This window comes from Talpa occidentalis, unplaced genomic scaffold (assembly GCF_014898055.3).
Source record: "Talpa occidentalis isolate TD23 unplaced genomic scaffold, MPIMG_talOcc4v2.1, whole genome shotgun sequence".
Lineage (NCBI taxonomy): Eukaryota > Metazoa > Chordata > Mammalia > Eulipotyphla > Talpidae > Talpa > Talpa occidentalis.
In genome coordinates, this window is record NW_026555331.1 from 98930883 (window position 1) to 98951636 (window position 20754).

Genomic DNA, 20754 nt, shown 5'->3' on the forward strand with positions numbered 1-20754 from the left:
CATAATACATATATATTTGTTGATTGTGTTTTTATCTCTTACCTCCCTGGAATGTCAGCTCTCTGATGACAAAGTCTTTGATTGGTAAACTTCAGCATCCCCAGCTTTACAATGATACCTAACCCTTAAACAGCCAATAAAGATTTGTTAAATGGATTTTGGATAAGTATGATACAGAATTTTTCCAAAGTCTGAAGTACTGTTTTCTGGATTTCTTAATCTAGGCTTGCTACAAACAAGTTGTGCTTCACTAATCTTGTTTAAGAGGAGGATCTAGGGTGAGTGGATAAAGGTTTATGCCATAAGCTATGGACTTCCACTCTAGCTTGGACCTGGCATGTCACTGCAGCATGTTTCCAAGCTGTCCCGCTACAAGGAGGCATGGCAGTGAACACCTGCAAGCCCCTGGGGAAGCTGAAAGAAACCCACACTGATTCTATGATAAAGTCTATGAAAGTTCTTTGAAATGTTAAAAGTAGTATGCAAATCTAAGGAATAATTATTATTAAGTGAAGTTCAGCTACACCACATCAATGGAGAATCTTTAAAAGGGCCCTTTACTAATTATGAGGGAAGGGTTTCCATCACAGTTTTATTCTTTGAAGAAACAGTACTGCTTTATTGAAGCCCTCATGAATTTTTCTTTATCATCACTGTTCTCTCTCTCTATGATGCACTGTTAGTCTTCCTCCCAGGCCCCTTAAAATTATACTACTTGGAGAACTGAACAACAAGAAAATTTGTTAGTACATTAAGTTATGGACTATTTTAATAAAACCCCAAGAAGCAGTTATCTAAAGTTGAATTTAGGTTAATTAGTACACAAACACACACATGCACATACATATTTTTCTGTGATTGTTAGTTAAATAACACAACCTTTATTTATTTATGGAATTAGGGATTTGTTATGTTTTTTTCTTTCTCTTTCTTAACCATTTGTAACAACACAATAATTGTGTGGTACGAAAAGGGGATTTCTGCAAGGGGATTTCCTTGACTGGAATTAAGCCAGAAGACTAAATAAAGGTGACACACAGACCACTTTATTCCAAAAGCATCATGGAACATTTTATTAACCCACTTAATCAGACTCATATTTGTAACCATTTATAAGTTATTTAGGTGTAATAAAGGAACAAATGGATGATAGTAGCTGATCCTTACAAAAACTCAGTGAGAAAAAAATATTTATTCTCCTGCTTATTCTACATCTCACATTTACATATGTGCACACTGAGTCATGAGGATATTGAATAACTGCTAGTAATAATGAAGTCAGAACTTGGATCCATACAGTTGGCCCTCTACCCCATTCACATAACCACTGTGCTGTGTCGCCTCAAGACCTCTTCTGACTTGCCTGCTGCTCCCCTCAACAGTGTATTTTAATCTGCCTATTCTGTTCCCCACTGTGTCTCTGGTGAATCCTCTCACCCCCTTACACCCGTGGCCTGTACCCCAGTACTTGCATGCATAAATAAATACATCTTTTTTTAAAAAGAATATATCTACTAGGGACTGAAGCTAAATCTAATCTAATATCTTCAAAACCAGCCTCTTTTAAACACAGAATTGCCATATGATCCAGCAATTACACTTCTTAGTATATACCAAAAAAATTAAAAGCAAGGACTCAAGTAGATAGCTGTGCATCAGTGTTCACAGCAGCATCATTCACAATAGTCAAAAGGTGAACATTTGATGAATGAATAAGCAAAATATGATATATACATGTACTCAGTCTTTAAAAAATAAAGGTAATTCTGATACATGCTATAACATACGTTACCCTAGAAGACATTACGCTAAGCAAACTTAAAAAAAATGAAAAATGTCCAAACATTTATATGTAATAGCTAAAATAGTCAAATTCATAAACAGAAGGTGTAATACAGGCTACAAGATTCTGAGAAAAGGTAGATAGGGCGTTATGCTTTAAAAGGAACAGAGTTTCTGTATGGGATGAAGAAAAACTTGGAACTGCATAGTAGTTAATGCCACTGAATTGTACACTTAAAAGTGGTTAAAATTTTACCATATACAGAAAAATGATAGCAATACAAGCCTCAGTAAAAAAGAACATACACAGAGGAAATGGCCTCTTGGGTCCAGGAGAACCCCACCCTTCTAAAATGGCTAAAGTGGTAAATTTCATGTTATACATATTTTACTAGAATTAAAAATAAAACACCTCTATACAAACCACATTGCTACTTTGGAAAAAAACTCACACCATATCCCATGGTAGTCTTATAATAGACATCCTTTTGTCCCCTTATTGTGTTTATTTTGAGTCTATTGTAATACAATCAGTGGGTTTTTCTTTCATAGATGAATTATAATTTTTACTTAACATGACATTTCAGCCCTTTAAAATATAGTAAAAAATATTAAAAGTATATTATAATATCTTCCATTATATGGGTAAGTACCTCAATGGTATCTGTAAATTTAAATTATTCCTAAGCTTTGTCCTCTCCCACAAATAGGGAAAATGCCTATGTGAAGTCAGGCTTTTCCTGGAGTCCAGCAAAATGGTGAAAGAGTGACATAGAAGATAGAAGTTTATCCCATGCTCAGGGATGGAAAAAATTAGCATAACCAAAATGACTATCATGCATAAAGCAATGTATACATTTAACACAATCCTATCAAAATGCTAGCAGTATTTTTCCAAGTAATTGAACAGAAAAATATGTCAGGTTATATGGAACCATAAAAGGCCTCAAATTGCAAAGCAATCCTGAGAAAAAGGAAAAAATGGAGGTATCATGTTACCTGACTTCAAACTTTACTATAAAGAGCACCAGTAGCTGCTGTGAACTCTGATGTACAGCTATCTACTTGAGTCCTTGCTTTCAATTTTTTGGTATATACTAAGAAGTGTAATTGCTGGATCATATGGCAATTCTGTGTTTAAAACAGGCTGGTTTTGAAGATATTGCTCTTTACTATAAAGAGCACAGATACATTGATCAATGGAAGAAAATTAAAATTCCAGAGATAAATTCATATACATATCAATACCTAATCTATAAGAAATCATCCATGATCATAAAATGGGGAAAGGACAGTGCCTTTAAGAAACATTGCTGGGAAAATTAGAAAGCCATACATAACAGAATGAAGTTGAATCACTCTTTAACTTTACACACAAAAATAAACTCCCAATGGATTAAATATTTAGATATAAGACCTGCAGGAATAAAATATATAGAAAAAACATTAATGATATGTTCCAAGACATCAAGAATAAAGATGTATTTGGAAAATGAACTGATGTACCAAGTGAAATAAAAATAAAAATTAAGTAGAATTATCTCAAGCTATTCGCAGTGTAAGAAAATATGAGATTAAAAAGACATCCTATTGAATGAATAATAATGTATAACTGATAGGGGGTTAATATCTAAGATATATTAAATCACATATCAACAATAAAAAGACAAAACAGTCTAATAAATATGTAGCAAATATAAACAGATAGTTCACCAAAGAGGATGTCCAGAAGACAAGATCAGACATGAAAAAAAAAGTGCTCACCATGTCTTCCAATAAGAGATGCAGGTAAAAAGCCCAGTGAGAGACTCTGATGCCTGTGAGAATGGCACATATTAAAAAATAAATTTAACAAGTACTGGAGATGATGCAGAGAAAGAGGAACCCTACCACATCATTGTTGTGAATGTAACTGGTGCCTACTGATAAAGAATTGGATCACAAAATCTGGTATATAAATTGTATGGAATATAATCTTGCCATAAGGAAAGATAAAATGCAGCCACTTTCAACAAAATAGAGGGAGTTTTAGAGAATTATATGTGAAAAGGCAAATCAGAATGATAAAAACAAACACTACACATTTACATAGCAGACCATTTGATAAAGTAAAATACTTATGAAAACCAGTGGACATTAATAAACACTGGGAAGACTGAGATTAACAGGGAAAGGGATAAGCAGGTTTTAAAAAAATTGACTTCCTAATTGCTACTAAAAAAGGCATCTCTGATGTGTTATTTGTAGCTAGAGTTCTGGACTATGTAAGATATTATGAAAGTAAGCTAACGATTGCAGTATTACCTTTTCTTGCCCACCATTTCCTTCATCATTTACTTTTTGTTGTAAATTTCTCCACAAATAATAGCTTATTAATAAAGTTCAGTGAAGAAAAAAGATATCAATTAAATGACCATCAGTTTTATTATCACCTTTTAACAACTTGTTTGGTAAGTTATTTAGAAGTGGGAATGAAGAGATTTCAGGCTAGAAAAAGATAACATTGTGTACTACTTCATATTCCTAATTGGGTAATACATTGTGGCCTCATCTCAGCAAAGAGTTTAGATTTTGATGTGTTTTCCTCTTAGGTCTTAACCTAAGCTTATATATATATTCACATAATGCCTGCAATTTGAAAGGAAGAATTAAAGAGACGATGAGTCATTTAATATGGCTCCTGAGTACCTGATACTTTGCTATTTGTCACCCATGTTACAAAAGAGAATGCTTTCTCAGACAGATGCCATGACCTAACAGGAACAGTGTTCACCTAGAATGTCAAGCCAATTGGCTATCACATACACAATGGAATAATCAAGAGTTAAGACACCAGAACTTAACTACCATAAAGACCTTCTAATGGTAGATGGTCAGTTAAATGCTGGTAGCTAAAACAGGTGGAAAATTTTAAGAGTTGTGAGAGATTTGCAGGCTGTATTCTTGGAGTACCAGGGTTTTCCAGGAATCGAAGGAATGGAAGAAGGTGGGAAGGAAGGATGGAAAAGTATATAGAACACCCCCAGCCTCTTCCTTGACAATTCAAATAGAGCAACTATTTCTCACATAGAGAACACAAGTGTGAAGAAATTGTTCCAAATCCAAATCAGAGACATTCAGCAGGGGAGAGGGAGGGAGAGGGAGCAAAACAGGGGAGGGAAAAGCACAAGAGACTGTGGTGGTGGTTCGTGGGTGTCTTGGTGGTGAGAATTTTTTTTTTTTTTTTTTTTTATAGAGGCATGTTTATTTATTTATTTGTTTGTTTGTTTGTTTTGTTCATACATGCACTGGGTATAGTCAGAAGCGCGGGAGGGTGAGAGAATTCACCAGAGCCAGAGCGGGGAGCAGAGCAGGCAGAAGGACCGAAGTACACTGCTGAGGGGAGCAGCGGGCGGCAGGAGAGGTCTGCGCGCCATGTGGGACCCTCCTCTGGTGGCCGGGGAGCAGCCGGGGATCGAACCGGCGTCGCAGAGGCGGCGGGCAGCTTCGCAACCCAGCGCTCAACCGCTGCGCCACCGGGGAGGCCCCTTGGTGGTGAGAATTTTATGGGGATTACACTTGAGAGGAGAAATCAAACAATGTACAAAGATATATAAATAAAAATTTTAAAAATTAATTGTTGAAAATCAAGCTTCCTTTATATATATATATATATATAATATATATATATATATAGTAGACTGTGTATGAGATTGCTTACCTTTTGTGCTCAATTAGCATGTACTACAATGAAAGTTACATCCATCATGAGTTTTTATTGAAATAGTGGACTGCATTCTTATATCATTAAACTTTCTTAGTCTGTTTATGAAATTTGCTAAGCTATTCATGCAATTTTTTTTAAGATTTATTTTTATTTATTTATACAAGCACTGGGTACAGTCAGAAGCACGGGAGGGTGAAAGAATTCACCAGAGCGGGGAGCAGAGCAGGCAGAAGGACCGAAGTACACTGCTGAGGGGAGCAGCGGGCAGCAGGAGAGGTCTGCGCGCCATGTGGGACCCTCCTTCGGTGGCTGGGGAGCAGCCAGGGATCGTACTGGCGCTGCAGAGGATGGGGGCAGCTTCGCAACCAAGTGCTCAACCGCTGCGCCACCGGGAAGGCCCCCTATTTATGCAATGTTGAATGACATTTCAAGCTAAAAAAAAATCAAGAAAATTTGGTGCCAGTCATATTCTCATATTTAAACATGATATTTAAAATAATAGTATAACAAGCAGCTTTCTTGAATATTCAGCATTTGTTATTTCTAACTTTATATTCATTTTCTGTCCTTATTGTTGGAAGGCAAGCAAAGGTCGGACTACAATTGTGGTTGCACACCGACTTTCCACTATTCGAAGTGCAGATCTGATTGTGACCATAAAAGATGGAATGGTGGTAGAAAAAGGAACACATGCTGACTTAATGGCGAAGCAAGGTCTATATTATTCACTTGCAATGTCACAGGTAATGTTTATATGACATAAAGTTATGTTAAGCTCTGCCTGCCTGAGACTATGCAGATACCTCTCTTTTTCTCCTTTGCGTAATAAACCTGTCCTTTTAAAATGTAAAATAATAATAATAATAAAGTTGTGTTAGCAGTTTTTTTTAACTTTTCATAGATCATACCACACTAGAAAACATAAGTACCAAATTATAATCTTAGGCTTACAAAGCAGTCAAATTTTATTTACAGATCCTCAGCAAATAAATTGTCTTTAATATGCCCAGAATTGTGCTAGATAATATGATGAGAGTTAAAGAACTAACTGTACATAGCACCTAATTTTGCCAGGCACAATACAAAGAGGCTTCAAAGCTTTATGTAACAGATGTGGGACAATCCAGTTTTATATACAGTGATCTCTTGGTTAGAACACTAAAAAATATAATACACAGTTCCTACATGAAGATTTAAAACTTAGCTACAGAGACAAATGCAAAATTATGCATACAAATGTTATATATTGTATGAGCAAGAGAAGGCATGGTAATGCTAGAGGCTCATTGACAAATTCCTGGTTTTTATGGACCACATTTCTTCTTGCCATGTGATCTACCCTAGTGGATTTAACATAAATTTTTCATTAAAGCATATTAATGTAAGTGATAAGGATTAGATTCTAGCTCTCTTCTTCATTCTGGTCCAGCCTGTTCTCTTGCCCTAGAAGGCAACCTTCTTTCTAAAGGGAACTTACCGGATAACCAATCTCAACACTTCAGCTTTATTTTATAGCTCTAACATTCTGGTTATATGTTAATGATATTTCTTTGCTAATCGGGAATTTAGAATGTAATGAGCCTCCATCTCCTCATCAAATCCACATTGCAAATCCTAGCTTTCTCCACAATGGTAGAATGAAGTATTTCTGAGTACACCTTGTAAAGCTATGATAGTGTAAAGAGAAAAAAAAAGTTTAAAACGTAATCCTATATTGACTTTAAAACTTCCCAGTTCCAGTTGTATTTCATATTAAGCCAATTTTCCTTTAAACCTTAAAGTTAGGTGTAATTTGCTAGTTGAATCTGCACAATTTTTACTAAATTTAACATTCTGAACAATTTAGTAATAAAAGGAAATCACTGTTAGATCAGTAGGTTAGATCCAACTAACCTTATTATGAGAATTTTTTTAAGATTTATTTTTATTTATTTATGCATACAAGAACTGGGGTATAGGCCAGAGATGTGGAGGGGTGCGAGGATTCACCAGAGACAGAGTGGGGGCAAAGCAGGTAGACCTACTGAAATACACTGCTGAGAGGATCAGAGGAGGAGAGAGAGGTCTGCTGTGCCATGTGGGTTAGCTCCTGGCAGGGGATGGAACTCATGCTGCAGTGGCTGGTTATCACTTGATAGTACTGAGACTTTAACCACTGCTCCACCAGGGATACCCATTGTGAGATTTTTTTAAACTACTACACCTAGATCTTTTTGGAAGTATAACTTATTTTTCATTGTAACTAAAAATCTTTTATTAAGTTCTAGGTTAAAATGTTTTACAACACAGACAAAAAATGGTGTTTGTAGTAAAAATGTACAAAAATAAGAACTGGATTCTCTGATTACCTAAAATACTACTCATTCTACTATAAAAAATAATACCATTTAAAATATTAATAAGGAACAATTGTAATATTCTGGGTGTTTTATAGTAATCATAACATGCATGCGGTCTATACAAATAGTAACTCATTCTGAAACTCTAGACTCTATTACATGCAGTGTCCAAATGAATCAATATATGAGAATTCATGATGATCATAAGTGTAACAAAGTAATACTGCTAGTACTAAAAGAATCAATCCTGAGGCACATTATAGCAAACTGATTAAAGTTACATTGGAGTCACACAAGTTGAAACTCCAAGCCTGTCACTCATAGTTTTAGGACTTTGAGCAAATTATTTAAATTCTCTGCACCTCAATTTTCTAATCCCTAAGATGCAGAAAATAATAGTAACCTATTAATGAATTAATGTAAGTATGAAATAAGTTTATTCAGGTAAGGTGTTTGAAGTTATTGTTGAAATAATAAATTTTATTTTATTAGTATTTTTTTTAAGATTTATTTATTTATTTATACAAGAACAGGGGAACACGCCAGATGCATGGGAGGGTGAGAGAATTCACCAGAGCCAGAGTGGGGAGCAGAACAGGCAGACTGATGAAATACACTGCTGAGGGGAGCAGCGGGTGCGGCAGGAGAGGTCTGCACGCCATGTGGGACCCTCGCCCGGTGGCCAGGGATTGAACTGGTGCTGCAGAGGCTGCAGGCAGCTACGCAGCCCAGTGCTCAACCACTGCGCCACCAGGGATTAGTATTCTTAACATCAGTTTAATCAAACTTCAGAAAAGTTCAACCATGGAAATTAATGTTGTTATTATAATGTAGGTAATTATTTATAGACATACTCCTCTATACACATTTGTTAAAATGAAATCATAGCTGAGAAATAAAAGATTTCTTTCTTGGTAGGGAACTGTATGGGAACAAAGAAAGCAAAAGCATAAGAGAATATCTGGTTAAAGATGTTAGCATAGGGCCTCCCCGGTGGCGCAGTGGTTGAGCGCTGGGTTGTGAAGCTGCCCACAGCCTCTGCAGCGCCGGTTCGATCCCCGGCTGCTCCCCGGCCACCGGAGGAGGGTCCCACATGGTTCGCAGACCTCTCCTGCTGCCCGCTGCTCCCCTCAGCAGTGTACTTCGGTCCTTTTGCCTGCTCTACTCCCCACTCTGGCTTTGGTGAATTCTCTCACCCTCCCATGCTTCTGACTGTACCCAGTACTTGTATAAATAAATAAATAAATAAATCTTCAAAAAAAAAAAAAAAGATGTTAGCATAGTATAAGACTGGTTTAAGTTCATTGTACCTTGAAATGACTGATTAACAGTTGTTAAGCTTTTCAAAGAATCACAGTATCCTGAGAAGCCTTACATATGCATTTTCTTCTTTGCAATTCTAAATCCATCTATATCTTTCCATTTCTACTCCCCTGAGTTGACATCATCCTAACTGGGCTCATTTCTGTCTTCTCCCCTTCCTCACATCTTTTCATGGGGAAGTCACAAAATGACTCATACCATACTCAGATGTACAGAGAATATATAACTCCTATATTTCATTAAAACTTGTCTGAAATTCTAAAACTTCTCTGAATTAGAGAAAACAAGAACTAGACATTGAGCACTGTCACCTGTTCTATGAATTAAGCAATTCAAGGTTAACATAACTTCTTTGGAATTCCTTATTCTAAACAAGCTGGTCCCACCAAATTTGCTTTTTGATCAGTTTGGAATGGGCAAGTCTGGAAAGCATTCTTCTCTCCTAAGATCTGTCAAACCCAGGACCAGCTTCACAGTTAAGTGCCTAGCTACATGTTATAAATTGATAAGCTCCAGAAAAAAAGTTAGAAAAAAAGGAATTAGAAAATCACTTTTTTTTAATTAATAAATTTTATTTTTATATTCCCCATACAATTGCAATCCCCCCATTCTGACCCCAATCCCTCCCCTCCCGCCCCCCACCCCCAAAAAGTGTCTCTGGTTCATAGTTTTTGTTGATTTTGATTTTCACTTTCTTATAGCTATTCATTTTCCTGGTCCCTTATTTAAGTTTTCTAGATCCCTGCTATGAGTGAGACCATCCGGTATTTTTCTTTTTCTTTTTGGCTTATTTCACTGAGCATGATCCCTTCCAGCGTCATCCATGTTGCTGCAAATTGCATGTGTTTATCTTTTTTGAATGCTGAGTAATATTCCATGGTATATATGTACCACATCTTCTTGATCCAGTCATCTATTTTTGGGCATTTGGGCTGTTTCCAAAGCTTAGCTATTGTAAACAGTGCTGCTATAAACATAGGGGTGCAGGTGTTCTTTGGAATTGATGTTTCTGTGTTCTTTGGGTAAATACCTAGGAGTGGAATTGCTGGATCCTGTGGAAGCTCTGTGTTTAGTAGGTCCAGAAATCTCCACACAGCTCTCCATAGTGGTTGGACCAGAAAATCACTTTTAAGTCATCTGCTTCATAAAGCTTCTATGCTAAGATCTGTCCCTGCTAATGAAAAATTATTTTAGATTAAGTCATAATTTTCTCCAGTTACTTATGCAGATCTTAAGAGGGCACAGTAAGCTGTTGTTAGTCAATAACATTTTAGTATGTGTTTATCTTACAGCCTCTCTATCAAGCCCAAAATCTTCAGCAAAACTGCACAAGAATCTTCCATTTTTTAGTAGCAGTGTTAGAGGAATGCTTAATAAAGTTCCTTGGAGTTTTTTATTCAAGGTATTATTCAAGTAGTAATATGATTATTCTTCATTTAAGGACATGAAAAAAGCTGATGAACATATGGAATTAATGACATATCCTACTGAAAAAAATAACAGCTCAGTTCCTCTGTGCTCTATAAATAGCATCAAGAAAGACTTTACTGACAAGTCTGAGGAATTCATCCAATATAAAAAGGTAACGTTTCAACCATCACCAAGCATTTTCCCACATGTTTCCCAATGAATTTTTATTTAATCTTTATAATATTTAAAATTAGTTCTGATTAAAAAATTAGCTTAACTTCTCTCTAGCATCAGTTGACACTATAGGGAAGAGGTCCTCAAATAAGACTGCGTCTATGTCATTGTTGGAACAAAAAAAATTTCTCACGAGGATCTTACATTATTCTTTCCTATGAGGCAAACCACGCATTTAAACAGTGACTTGAGGGCCTCCCCGGTGGCGCAGCAGTTGAGCGCTGGGTTGCGAAGCTGCCCGCAGCCTCTGGGACGCCGGTTCGATCCCCGGCTGCTCCCCAGCCACCGGAGGAGGGTCCCACATGGCGCGCAGACCTCTCCTGCCGCCCGCTGCTCCCCTCAGCAGTGTACTTCGGTCCTTCTGCCTGCTCTGCTCCCTGCTCTGGCTCTGGTAAATTCTCTCACCCTCCTGCGCTTCTGACTGTACCCAGTGCTTGTATAAATAAATAAATAAACAAACAAACAAAAGAGTTCTCCTTTAAAAAAAAAATAAAAAATAAACAGTGACTTGAAAAGTGTGACACAGATACCACCATATACAAAAAACTAATTTATTGTAGGGGACCCAAGAGCATACAGTAGAGAAAGGAAAATCTCTTCAAAAAATGGTGTTGGGAAAATTGGACAGCCATATACTAAAAAATAAAACTAGATTACTGCCTCACACCATACACAAAAATTAATTCAAAATGGATTAAAGATTTGGATGTAATAACCCCTTAAGCCATGAAATACATAGAAGAAAATAGGCAAAACAGCCCTTGAATTGGCTTCAGGGATATCTTTGGGGACTCAGTTACACAGAAAGGGAAACAAAAGCAAAAATAAACAAATGGAACTATAAGTTTTTTGTTTTTTGTTTTTTTTTTAAAGAGGCACGTATTTTATTTATTTGTTTATACATGCACTGGGTACAGTCAGAAGCACGGGAGGGTGAGAGAATTCACCAGAGCCAGAGCAGGGAGCAGAGCAGGCGGAAGGACCGAAGTACACTGCTGAGGGGAGCAGCGGGCGGCAGGAGAGGTCTGCGCACCGTGTGGGACCCTCCTCCAGTGGCCGGGGAGCAGCCAGGGATTGAACCGGCGCCGCAGAGGCCGCGGGGAGCTTCGCAACCCAGCGCTCAACCGCTGCACCACCGGGGAGGCCCAACAAATGGAACTATAAGTTAAAAGCCTTCTGCACAACCAAAGAAACTAAATGATACACTACCAAATGATACACTACCAAATGTGTACCCTATATGCAATCAGGGGTTAATATTTAAAATCTACAGACTTCATACAATTAAACAATCAAAAAATGAAAGAAAATCTAGATAATTTCCAGGTAACATTCAGAAAGCCAACAAACACATCACAGCATATAATCACAGAAATGCAAATCAAAACCACAGTGAGATACCACCATAAACATTGAGAATGGTCCATGACAAAAAGACCAGAAACAGGTGTTGACAAGGGTGTGGAAAAAGGGAATCCTTGTATACTCTTGAAGGGAATGTATCCTAGTCCTGTCTCAATAGAAACAGTATAGATTTTTCTCAAAACATTAAAAACAGAAGTAACATGTGATCCAGCAATTCCACTTCTGGGTATCTACCCAACAAATTCAAAGGAATATATGCACTCATGTATTCATTGCAACACTATTTATAGTAGCCAAGCTATAGAAACAGCCTAAGTGCCCTTCAATGGACACTTAGGCTAAAAAAGCTGTGGTATATATACCCAGTGGATTATACTGGCCATTTTAAATGTGTATAGTTTGTTGTATGAAAATTGTAACTCAATAAATTTCTAAAATATATCAGATGAAATTTAAAATTCTATTTTTTTAACTTTTGAAAATCCTTTTCTACAAGATGACTATAATTTCTACAAGATGACTATAATTTCCTATATTTTTATGTCAGATTCCCTTAAAACATGCTATATGACCTGTAGCATATTTAGGTGGCACAGAGTTTTTCATGATTTTACTGAAATTTTTCATTTTGGTTTTGCCTTATTTTATTCTTTTCTATCTTAATAACACTATTTAAGTAATACCCATTTTTTTAACCCTCGCTATATATTTTCCCAAAGGCAAAAAGATTATTCTCGTGACCTACCTACATTCACTGTCTTTGTAATTTAAGTGAGGTAATTTTGCAAACAAGAAAATCCATGCTCAGTTTTCAACAAAGAGTTGGTATTCAGCTTTTTTGATTTCTAACTGTCACCTATCTGAAAAGTGAGGCTCCTTATAACAATAATATTCAGAAAATTTCAGGAGGAAAGATAATTAGTCAATAATAATTAGTAAATAACTAGGGAAACTACTAAGTAGTTTTCAGGATTCTATAGTAATCCTGAAGATGGATCTTAATTTGATTTTTAAAAGTTATATTGTTCAAACAATAGCATTTACATTATACTTGAGACTAAAATTAAAGCAAGAATTATAAACCATTTTATAGTCTTTTCTGAAGATTTCTCTGGTTGCTAGGTTCCTAAGTGTTATTACTTCAGGAGTGAATTCCATGAGGAAGTTTTTTTTTTTTAAGTTATAAATTCCAGTTTATTGAGAAAGAGACATTATTAAGCACATTATTATGATCTCATTTGTGCTCAACGTAGTATTTTTTCAAAGGTAAGGGGGAGGGTTAGCAATTATTAAAAAGGGTGTGAAAATACAATTTATGATTACAAATAGTTTTATTAAGCCCAAGACATAATAGAGCATTACAAGAACCCAACTACATTTCACTAAAGATAGAAATATGTATTTAACAATAACAACAAAAAGCCTATTATTGAAGATACACTAATACAGAAAAATTAAGAGAAATTCATTATGAGATTTCAAAAGTTAATATTCCCAACAATTTGACTAAATGATTTGGGTACTGTGATGCAGGAGGAGGTAGAAATAAGATTTGCAGATTCCTTTTAGTTCCATTACACTAATATTGAATATGTTCAATATACCTTCAAGATTGGGTAAGGCTACAGAGTCAAGTTTTTAACATGAAATGCATGGTAGTTCACTGTCTACTTTTCCTATTCACAGAGCTTTTTCACAAGATTTTTTAAGTTTCTGAAATAAATCCACTACATTTCTCAGACAAAAGCAAGAGGAGTCATTATTGTATTTATCCTCGAATCACCATAACCTCTACTACCTGTGTCACTCTTCACACATCCCAGAAGACCTGACAGATACAGAATGGCTGCTCACAAATGTGCTTTTTCTGTATAAAAGCTGGGATTTTGCATAATGTGATCCTTACTCTGTAATAATAACATCAGCAACTGTTAACATTTATTGAGTACTTATTTTTTGCAAATACTGAGTTAAATGTAATTCTAAAAACAATCCTACAAGATAAGAAATGGCATCATCTCCCAGGGGAAGATAAGGAAAGTTGTTACATTTAAGGACTATGCCCAGATATTTGAAGCGTTTTGCTTATATATGGGAACTCCCCAACAAGCTCTTTTTTTTTTTAATAATAAATTTTATTGTTATATTCCCCATACAATTGCAGCCCCCCCATTCTGACCCCAATCCCTCCCCTCCCGCCCCCGCCCCCAAAAAAGTGTCTCTGGTTCATAGTTTTTTGTTGATTTTGATTTTCACTTTCTTATAGTTATTCATTTTCCTGGTCCCTTATTTAAGTTTTCTAGATTCCTGCTATGAGTGAGACCATCTGGTATTTTTCTTTTTCTTTTTGGCTTATTTCGCTGAGCATGATCCCTTCCAGCGCCATCCATGTTGCTGCAAATTGCATGTGTTTATCTTTTTTGAATGCTGAGTAATATTCCATGGTATATATGTACCACATCTTCTTGATCCAGTCATCTATTTTTGGGCATTTGGGTTGTTTCCCAAGCTTAACTATTGTAAACAGTGCTGCTATAAACATAGGGGTGCAGGTGTTCTTTGGAATTGATGTTTCTGTGTCCTTTGGGTAAATACCTAGGAGTGGAATTGCTGGATCATATGGAAGCTCTATGTTTAGTAGGTCCAGAAATCTCCACACAGCTTTCCACAGTGGTTGGACCAGTTTGCACTCCCACCAACAGTGCAGAAGAGTTCCTTTTTCTCCACACCCTCGCCAACATTTGTTGTTGCTAGTTTTTTTAATATGTGCCATTCTCACTGGTGTAAGATGGTATCTCATGGTAGTTTTGATTTGCATTTCCCTGATGGCCAGTGATGTTGAACATTTTTTCATATGCCTGTTGGCCATTTGCATTTCCTCTTCAGAGAAGTTTCTTTTTAGCTCTTCTGCCCATTTTTTGACTGGATTATTTTCTTTGTTGTTGTTGAGTCTCATCAGCTCTTTGCAGATTTTTGTGATCAGTCCTTTATCATTAGTGTTGGGTGCAAAAATGTTCTCCCAGTTGGTGGGGTTTCTCTTTGTTTTTGTTATTGTCTCTTTTGCTGTGCAGAAGCTCTTTAATTTGATGTAGTCCCAGCTGTTGATCTTTGCCTTCACTATCACTGCTTTGGGTGATGTGTCTGTAAAGATGTCTTTGATGTGCAAATCACGTAGTGTTTCGCCTATATTTCCTTCTATATATTTTATGGTTTCAGGTCTTATGTCTAGTTCTTTAATCCATTTTGAGTTGATTTTTGTGTATGGTGTGAGGTAGTGGTCAAGCTTCATTCTTTTGCATGTAGCGACCCAGTTTTCCCAGCACCATTTATTGAACAAACTTTCTTTGCTCCAATGCATAGTCTTTGCTCCTTTGTCAAAGATTAGTTGACCATAAATCTGTGGGTTTATTTCTGGATTTTCTATTCGATTCCATTGGTCTGTATGTCTGTTCTTGTTCCAATACCATGCAGTTTTGATGATTATGGCTTTGTAGTATAGTTTGAAGTCTGGGAGTGTAATGCCTCCATTCCCTTCTTTTTTTTTCAGGAGAGCTTTGGCTATTCGGGGTTTTTTGTGATTCCATATGAATTTCATCAATAATTGTTCTATTTCTTTGAAGAATGACATTGAAATTTTGATTGGAATAGCATTGAATCTGTATATTGCTTTTGGAAGAATGGCCATTTTAATAATGTTTATTCTTCCAATCCACGAGCAGGGGATGTCTCTCCATTTCTTTGTGTCTTCTTCTATTTCTTTTAACAGTGTTTTATAGTTTTCTTTGTATAGGTCCTTTACCTCTTTTGTTAGATTTATTCCCAAATATTTGATTTTTTTTGTTTCAATAACAAAAGGGATGGTTTTTTTGATTTCTTCTTCTTCAGATTTATTGTTTGTGTATAGGAAGGCTACTGACTTTTGCGTGTTGATTTTGTATCCTGCCACTTTACTGAACTGATTGATGAGTTGAATTAGCTTTTCTGTGGAGTTTTTGGGGTTCTCTATGTATAATATCATATCGTCTGCAAATAGTGATAGTTTGACTTCTTCTTTTCCTATTTGGATTCCTTGGATGTCTTTCTCTTGTCTTATTGCCCTGGCTAGGACTTCCAGTATTATATTGAAAAGCAGTGGTGAGAGTGGACATCCTTGTCTTGTTCCAGATCTTAATGGAATTGCTTTCAGCTTTTCACCATTGAGAATGATACTGGCTGTTGGCTTGTCATAGATGGCCTTTATGATGTTGAGGTATGTTCCTTGTATCCCAAGAATTTCAAGGGCTTTTATCATGAATGGGTGTTGCACTTTGTCGAAAGCTTTCTCAGCATCTATTGATATTATCATATGGTTTTTATATTTCTTTTTGTTGATATGTTGGATAACGTTGATTGATTTTCGGATGTTAAACCATCCTTGTGCCCCTGGAATGAATCCTACTTGGTCGTGGTGAATTATCTTATGGATACATTGTTGGATTCTGATGCTAAAATTTTATTGAGGATTTTTTCATCAGTGTTCATTAGGGAGATTGGCCTGTAGTTTTCCTTTTTTGTGTTGTCCTTGTTCGGTTTTGGTATTAGTGTAATGTTGGCTTCATAGAACGTGTTTGGTATTGTCCCTTCCTTCTCAATTTTTTGGAAGAGTTTGTGAAGGATAGGCACTAATTCGTCTCTGAATGTTTGGTAGAATTCATTTGTAAATCCATCAGGTCCTGGGCTTTTGTTTTTGGGGAGGTTTTTGATTACCATTTCAATTTCGCTAATTGTAATTGGTCTGTTTAGGTGTTCTATTTCTTCTTTATCTAGCTTTGGGTGATTGTAGAGTTGTAGGAATTTGTCCATCTCCTCTAGATTGTTAAACTTGTTTCCATATAACTGTTCATAGTAGTTACTGATTATTCTTTTGATTTCTGCTGTGTCCGTTGTGATTTCTCCTCTTTCATTGATGATCCTGTTTATTTGTGCTTTCTCCCTTTTTTCCTTTGTGAGCCTGGCTAGGGGTTTGTCTATTTTATTGATTTTTTCAAAGAACCAGCTCTTGGTTTCATTGATCTTTTGGATTGTTTTTTTAGTTTCAATTTCATTTATTTCTGCTTTGGTTTTTATTATTTCTTTTCTTCTACTGGTTTTGGGGTTTTTTTGTTGTTTCTTTTTCTAGATCTTTGAGCTTCGAGATTAGGTTGTTTCTTTGAGTTCTTTCTTGTTTCTTGATGTGAGCTTCTATTGCTATATATTTTCCTCTTATTACTGCTTTTGCTGCATCCCATACATTTAGGATATTGGTGTCCTCCTTGTCGTTCAATTCAAAAAATTTTTTAATTTCTTCTTTCATCTCCTCATTAGTCCAGTGGTCTTCCAGTAGTGTGGTTTTTAATCTCCATGAGGTAGGAAAGTTCCTTGCCTTCTTTTTATGGTTTATTTCTAGTTTGATGCCTTCATGGTCAGAAAAGATGGTTGATATGATTTCAATCTTGGTGTATCTGTTGATGTTTGTCTTGTGCCCCAGTATGTGATCGATCCTGGAGAATGATCCGTGTGCGCTTGAGAAAAATGTGTACTCTGTTTTTTTGGGATTTAGTGTTCTATAGATGTCTGTTAAGCCCAATTGCTCTAGGTCCTTATTTAGAGCTTTGGTTTCTTTACTTATTTTTTGTCTTGTTAATCTATCCATTGTTGATAGTGGTGTGTTGAAGTCTCCCACTACGTATGTGTTTTCTCTGATGTCTGTTTTCAGAGAGGACAACAGTTGTCTGATATATTTTGGTGCTCCTTCGTTTGGTGAGTATATGTTAATGAGCGTTATTTCTTCTTGAAGTATTGTCCCCTTGATCATAATGTAGTGACCATTGGGGTCTCTTTTTATCTTTTTGAGTTTGAAATTTGTTTTATCTGATATAAGTATAGCTGTTCCTGCTTTCTTTTTTGGTCCATTTGCTTGTAGGATTGTTTTCCATCCTTTAACTTTGAGCGTATTTTTATCTTTTGTAGCTAAATGTGTTTCCTGGAGACAGCAAAAGGTTGGGTTTTGTTTCTTAATCCAGGCTGCAACTCTGTGTCTTTTTATTGAAGAGTTTAGTCCATTTACATTTAGAGTTAATATTGATATGTTAACATCTGTATTTGCCATTGTGTTTGTCTTTCCTTTGATTTTGTTTATTTATTCTTTTAATAACTTTTTTTTTTTTGGCCTTCTTTCATTGTTATTCGTCCCTCTGAGGTTCTGGCTTTAGGACTCCTTGTAGTACTTTTTGGAGTGGGGGTTTAGTTGCAATGAAATTCCGGAGTTTCTGTTTGTCTGGGAAGGTCCATATTCTTTCTTCAAAGAGGAAGGAGAGCTTTGCGGGATAGAGTATTCTTGGTTGGCATCTGTTTTCTTGGAGTCTGTTGACTATGTCCCTCCACTCTCTCCTTGCCCGTAGTGTTTCTTCGGAGAAGTCTGATGTCAGCCTGATTGGCTTTCCTTTGAATGTTATCTGTTTCTTCCCTCTTGCCAGCTTCATTATTTTTTCCTTGTCCTGGATTCTAGGGAGCTTTACTATTATGTGTCTTGCTGTATTTTTTCTTTCGTCGTGGAAGTTTGGTGTTCTTCTTGCTTCTTGTATATCAATTTTCAGCTCCTTCTTCACATTTGGGAAGTTCTCTTCAATTATCTCTTTGAATATTTTCTCTGTTCCTACTTCTCTCTCCTCTCCTTCTGGTATTCCTATAACTCTTATATTTCCTTTCCTCATGGAGTCAGATAGTTCCCGAAGTCTTTCTTCATTCTTTTTCCTTCGTACTTCTCTTTCCTTTTCTGTTTTGGTTCTTTTTATTTCTGTGTCTTCAAGAGCACTTATTCGTTCTTCCATTTCATCAATTCTGCTTTCATTGCTTTTCCCAGAATTCTTTAGTTCTTCCACTAATTCTTTGATCTCCTGCATTTCTTTTACTTCCCTCTTTAGGGACTCAATTTCATTCTTCTGATCGTTGATTAATTTTCCCTTATCATTGTTTTCCTTTATGACTTGTCAGTTTTTTAATCACGGCAATTTTAAATTCTCTTTCTGGAAGGCTCAGAAGTTCTTCCAAGTTACTGTCGTTGCAATCTGGGGGCTGGTTTTCTTTTTGTGGTGTGCTTTTTCTCTGGAGAGTTGCTAGGTTGCGTGTGGTTCTTCTCCTCCCTACTGTCTGTTTTCTAATTTGCCGTATGCGTTGGGACACTGTGTTGTTGGGACTGGCCGGCATCTTGGGTGGGCTTCTCTGCTCCCCTCTGGTTCCTCCAGGAGTCATCTGTCAGTTTCAAGCAGTCTTTATTGGAGAAAGGTCCCTGTCCTAAAATGCCGATGTGGGGACACACTCCCCTGTGCGCCTGGTCTGCCCCAGCGGTGGGTTCCTGTTCCCCCTCTGGGCTTGGACTGCAGGCCAGAGGGGGTCTGGCGTGGGCGAACTTCCCCTGCTCACCTCTGGCTCCTGAGGAAGCCTTGTGCAGGTAGTCTTTACTGAAGAAATGTCCCTGTTCTAAAATGGTGATGTGGGACACACTCCCTGCGCGTCCAGTCTCAGGCACACTCTTCTGCGCGCCTGGTCTGCCCCGGCTGTGGGTGCTCGCTCTCCCTGTGGGCTCAGACTACTTGTTCGGAAGGGGCCCGGTGTGGGCTAACTACCCAGCTGGCCACTAGCTCCTTCAGGAGCCTGTGCTGGCTTCAAGTCGCTAGGTGGTGCCAGAGATCTCTCCTAGAGCCCTTGGGGAGCTGATTTTCCACCCCGTGGGACAGGGAGCAGAGCGGGGATGGTAGGGTACACCTCAACGGCTTTGGGGTGCTGTGTCTGCCTTGTGCCCCACCGTCGTGGGGAACCCACGCCCCTAATTTCGTGCCCCAGGTCTCAGTTCCAAAGCCCTCAGTTCCAGGACGCGGGCTGTAGCCCAGTTCAGTGGCGCGGGAATGGCGCCTTTTGCACCGCTCCCGTGCCTGGATGCCTGGTTCCTGCTCACTCAGGGAGGGACCTTCACCTCAGTGAGGACCTCCGCGCATCTCCCCGCAAGCCTAGGTCGTCTCCCAAGCCTAGGTCGCAGGCGCGGGGACCTGGGCAGCCGCGATCCCGGTCTGCACTTGCTTTTCAAGCGCGCCAAGCGCGCCGCGTTTCCGCGCCAGCTTACCGGCAGCCCGGGCTGTGTGCGCGTCTCCCGGGGTCTTTGTTCTTCTCTAATGGCGCCCGGAGCAGTTCGCTCACCGCTGCGGCGGATCCTGCAGGGTTCGCCTCAGCTCCCGTTCACGGGGTGTGGTGGCTGCAATAGTTCCTTTCCACTCACAGTCCCGCTTGCTGTGTCGTTTGTTCTTGTGGGTCGTTTTGGTTTGTTGTTTCCTCCTCTCTGCAGGTTGGAGAGTGCCGCCTCTGTGGGCGGGGGAGGGGAGCAGGGTTCTGCGCTTCCCTCCCTTCTAGTCCTCTTTTATGGCCACTTTCTTCTTCCGGTAGTTTGCTGGAGTCACCCGTTTATCTTCCGTGTCCCAGTTCTCACTGGGACCTGCCGCTTTTCCTCCCTATTAACTTTTTTTAATGGGAGATCTTACTCGCAGCGTCTCCTCGCCGCCATGTTGCTCCGCCCCTCTGGATTCC

The 20754-nt window shown here is 37.9% G+C and overlaps 1 protein-coding gene across 1 annotated transcript in view; it reads left to right on the forward strand.

Annotated features, from left to right (window-relative positions):
* Positions 1-20754, forward strand: part of ABCB5 (ATP binding cassette subfamily B member 5) — a 99295-nt gene that overhangs the window by 35252 nt on the left and 43289 nt on the right. The window contains exons 14-15 of the mRNA XM_054691917.1: positions 6070-6231; positions 10592-10732. Coding sequence (XP_054547892.1) covers positions 6070-6231; positions 10592-10732 — 303 coding nt within the window. The remainder of the gene's footprint in view (positions 1-6069; positions 6232-10591; positions 10733-20754) is intronic.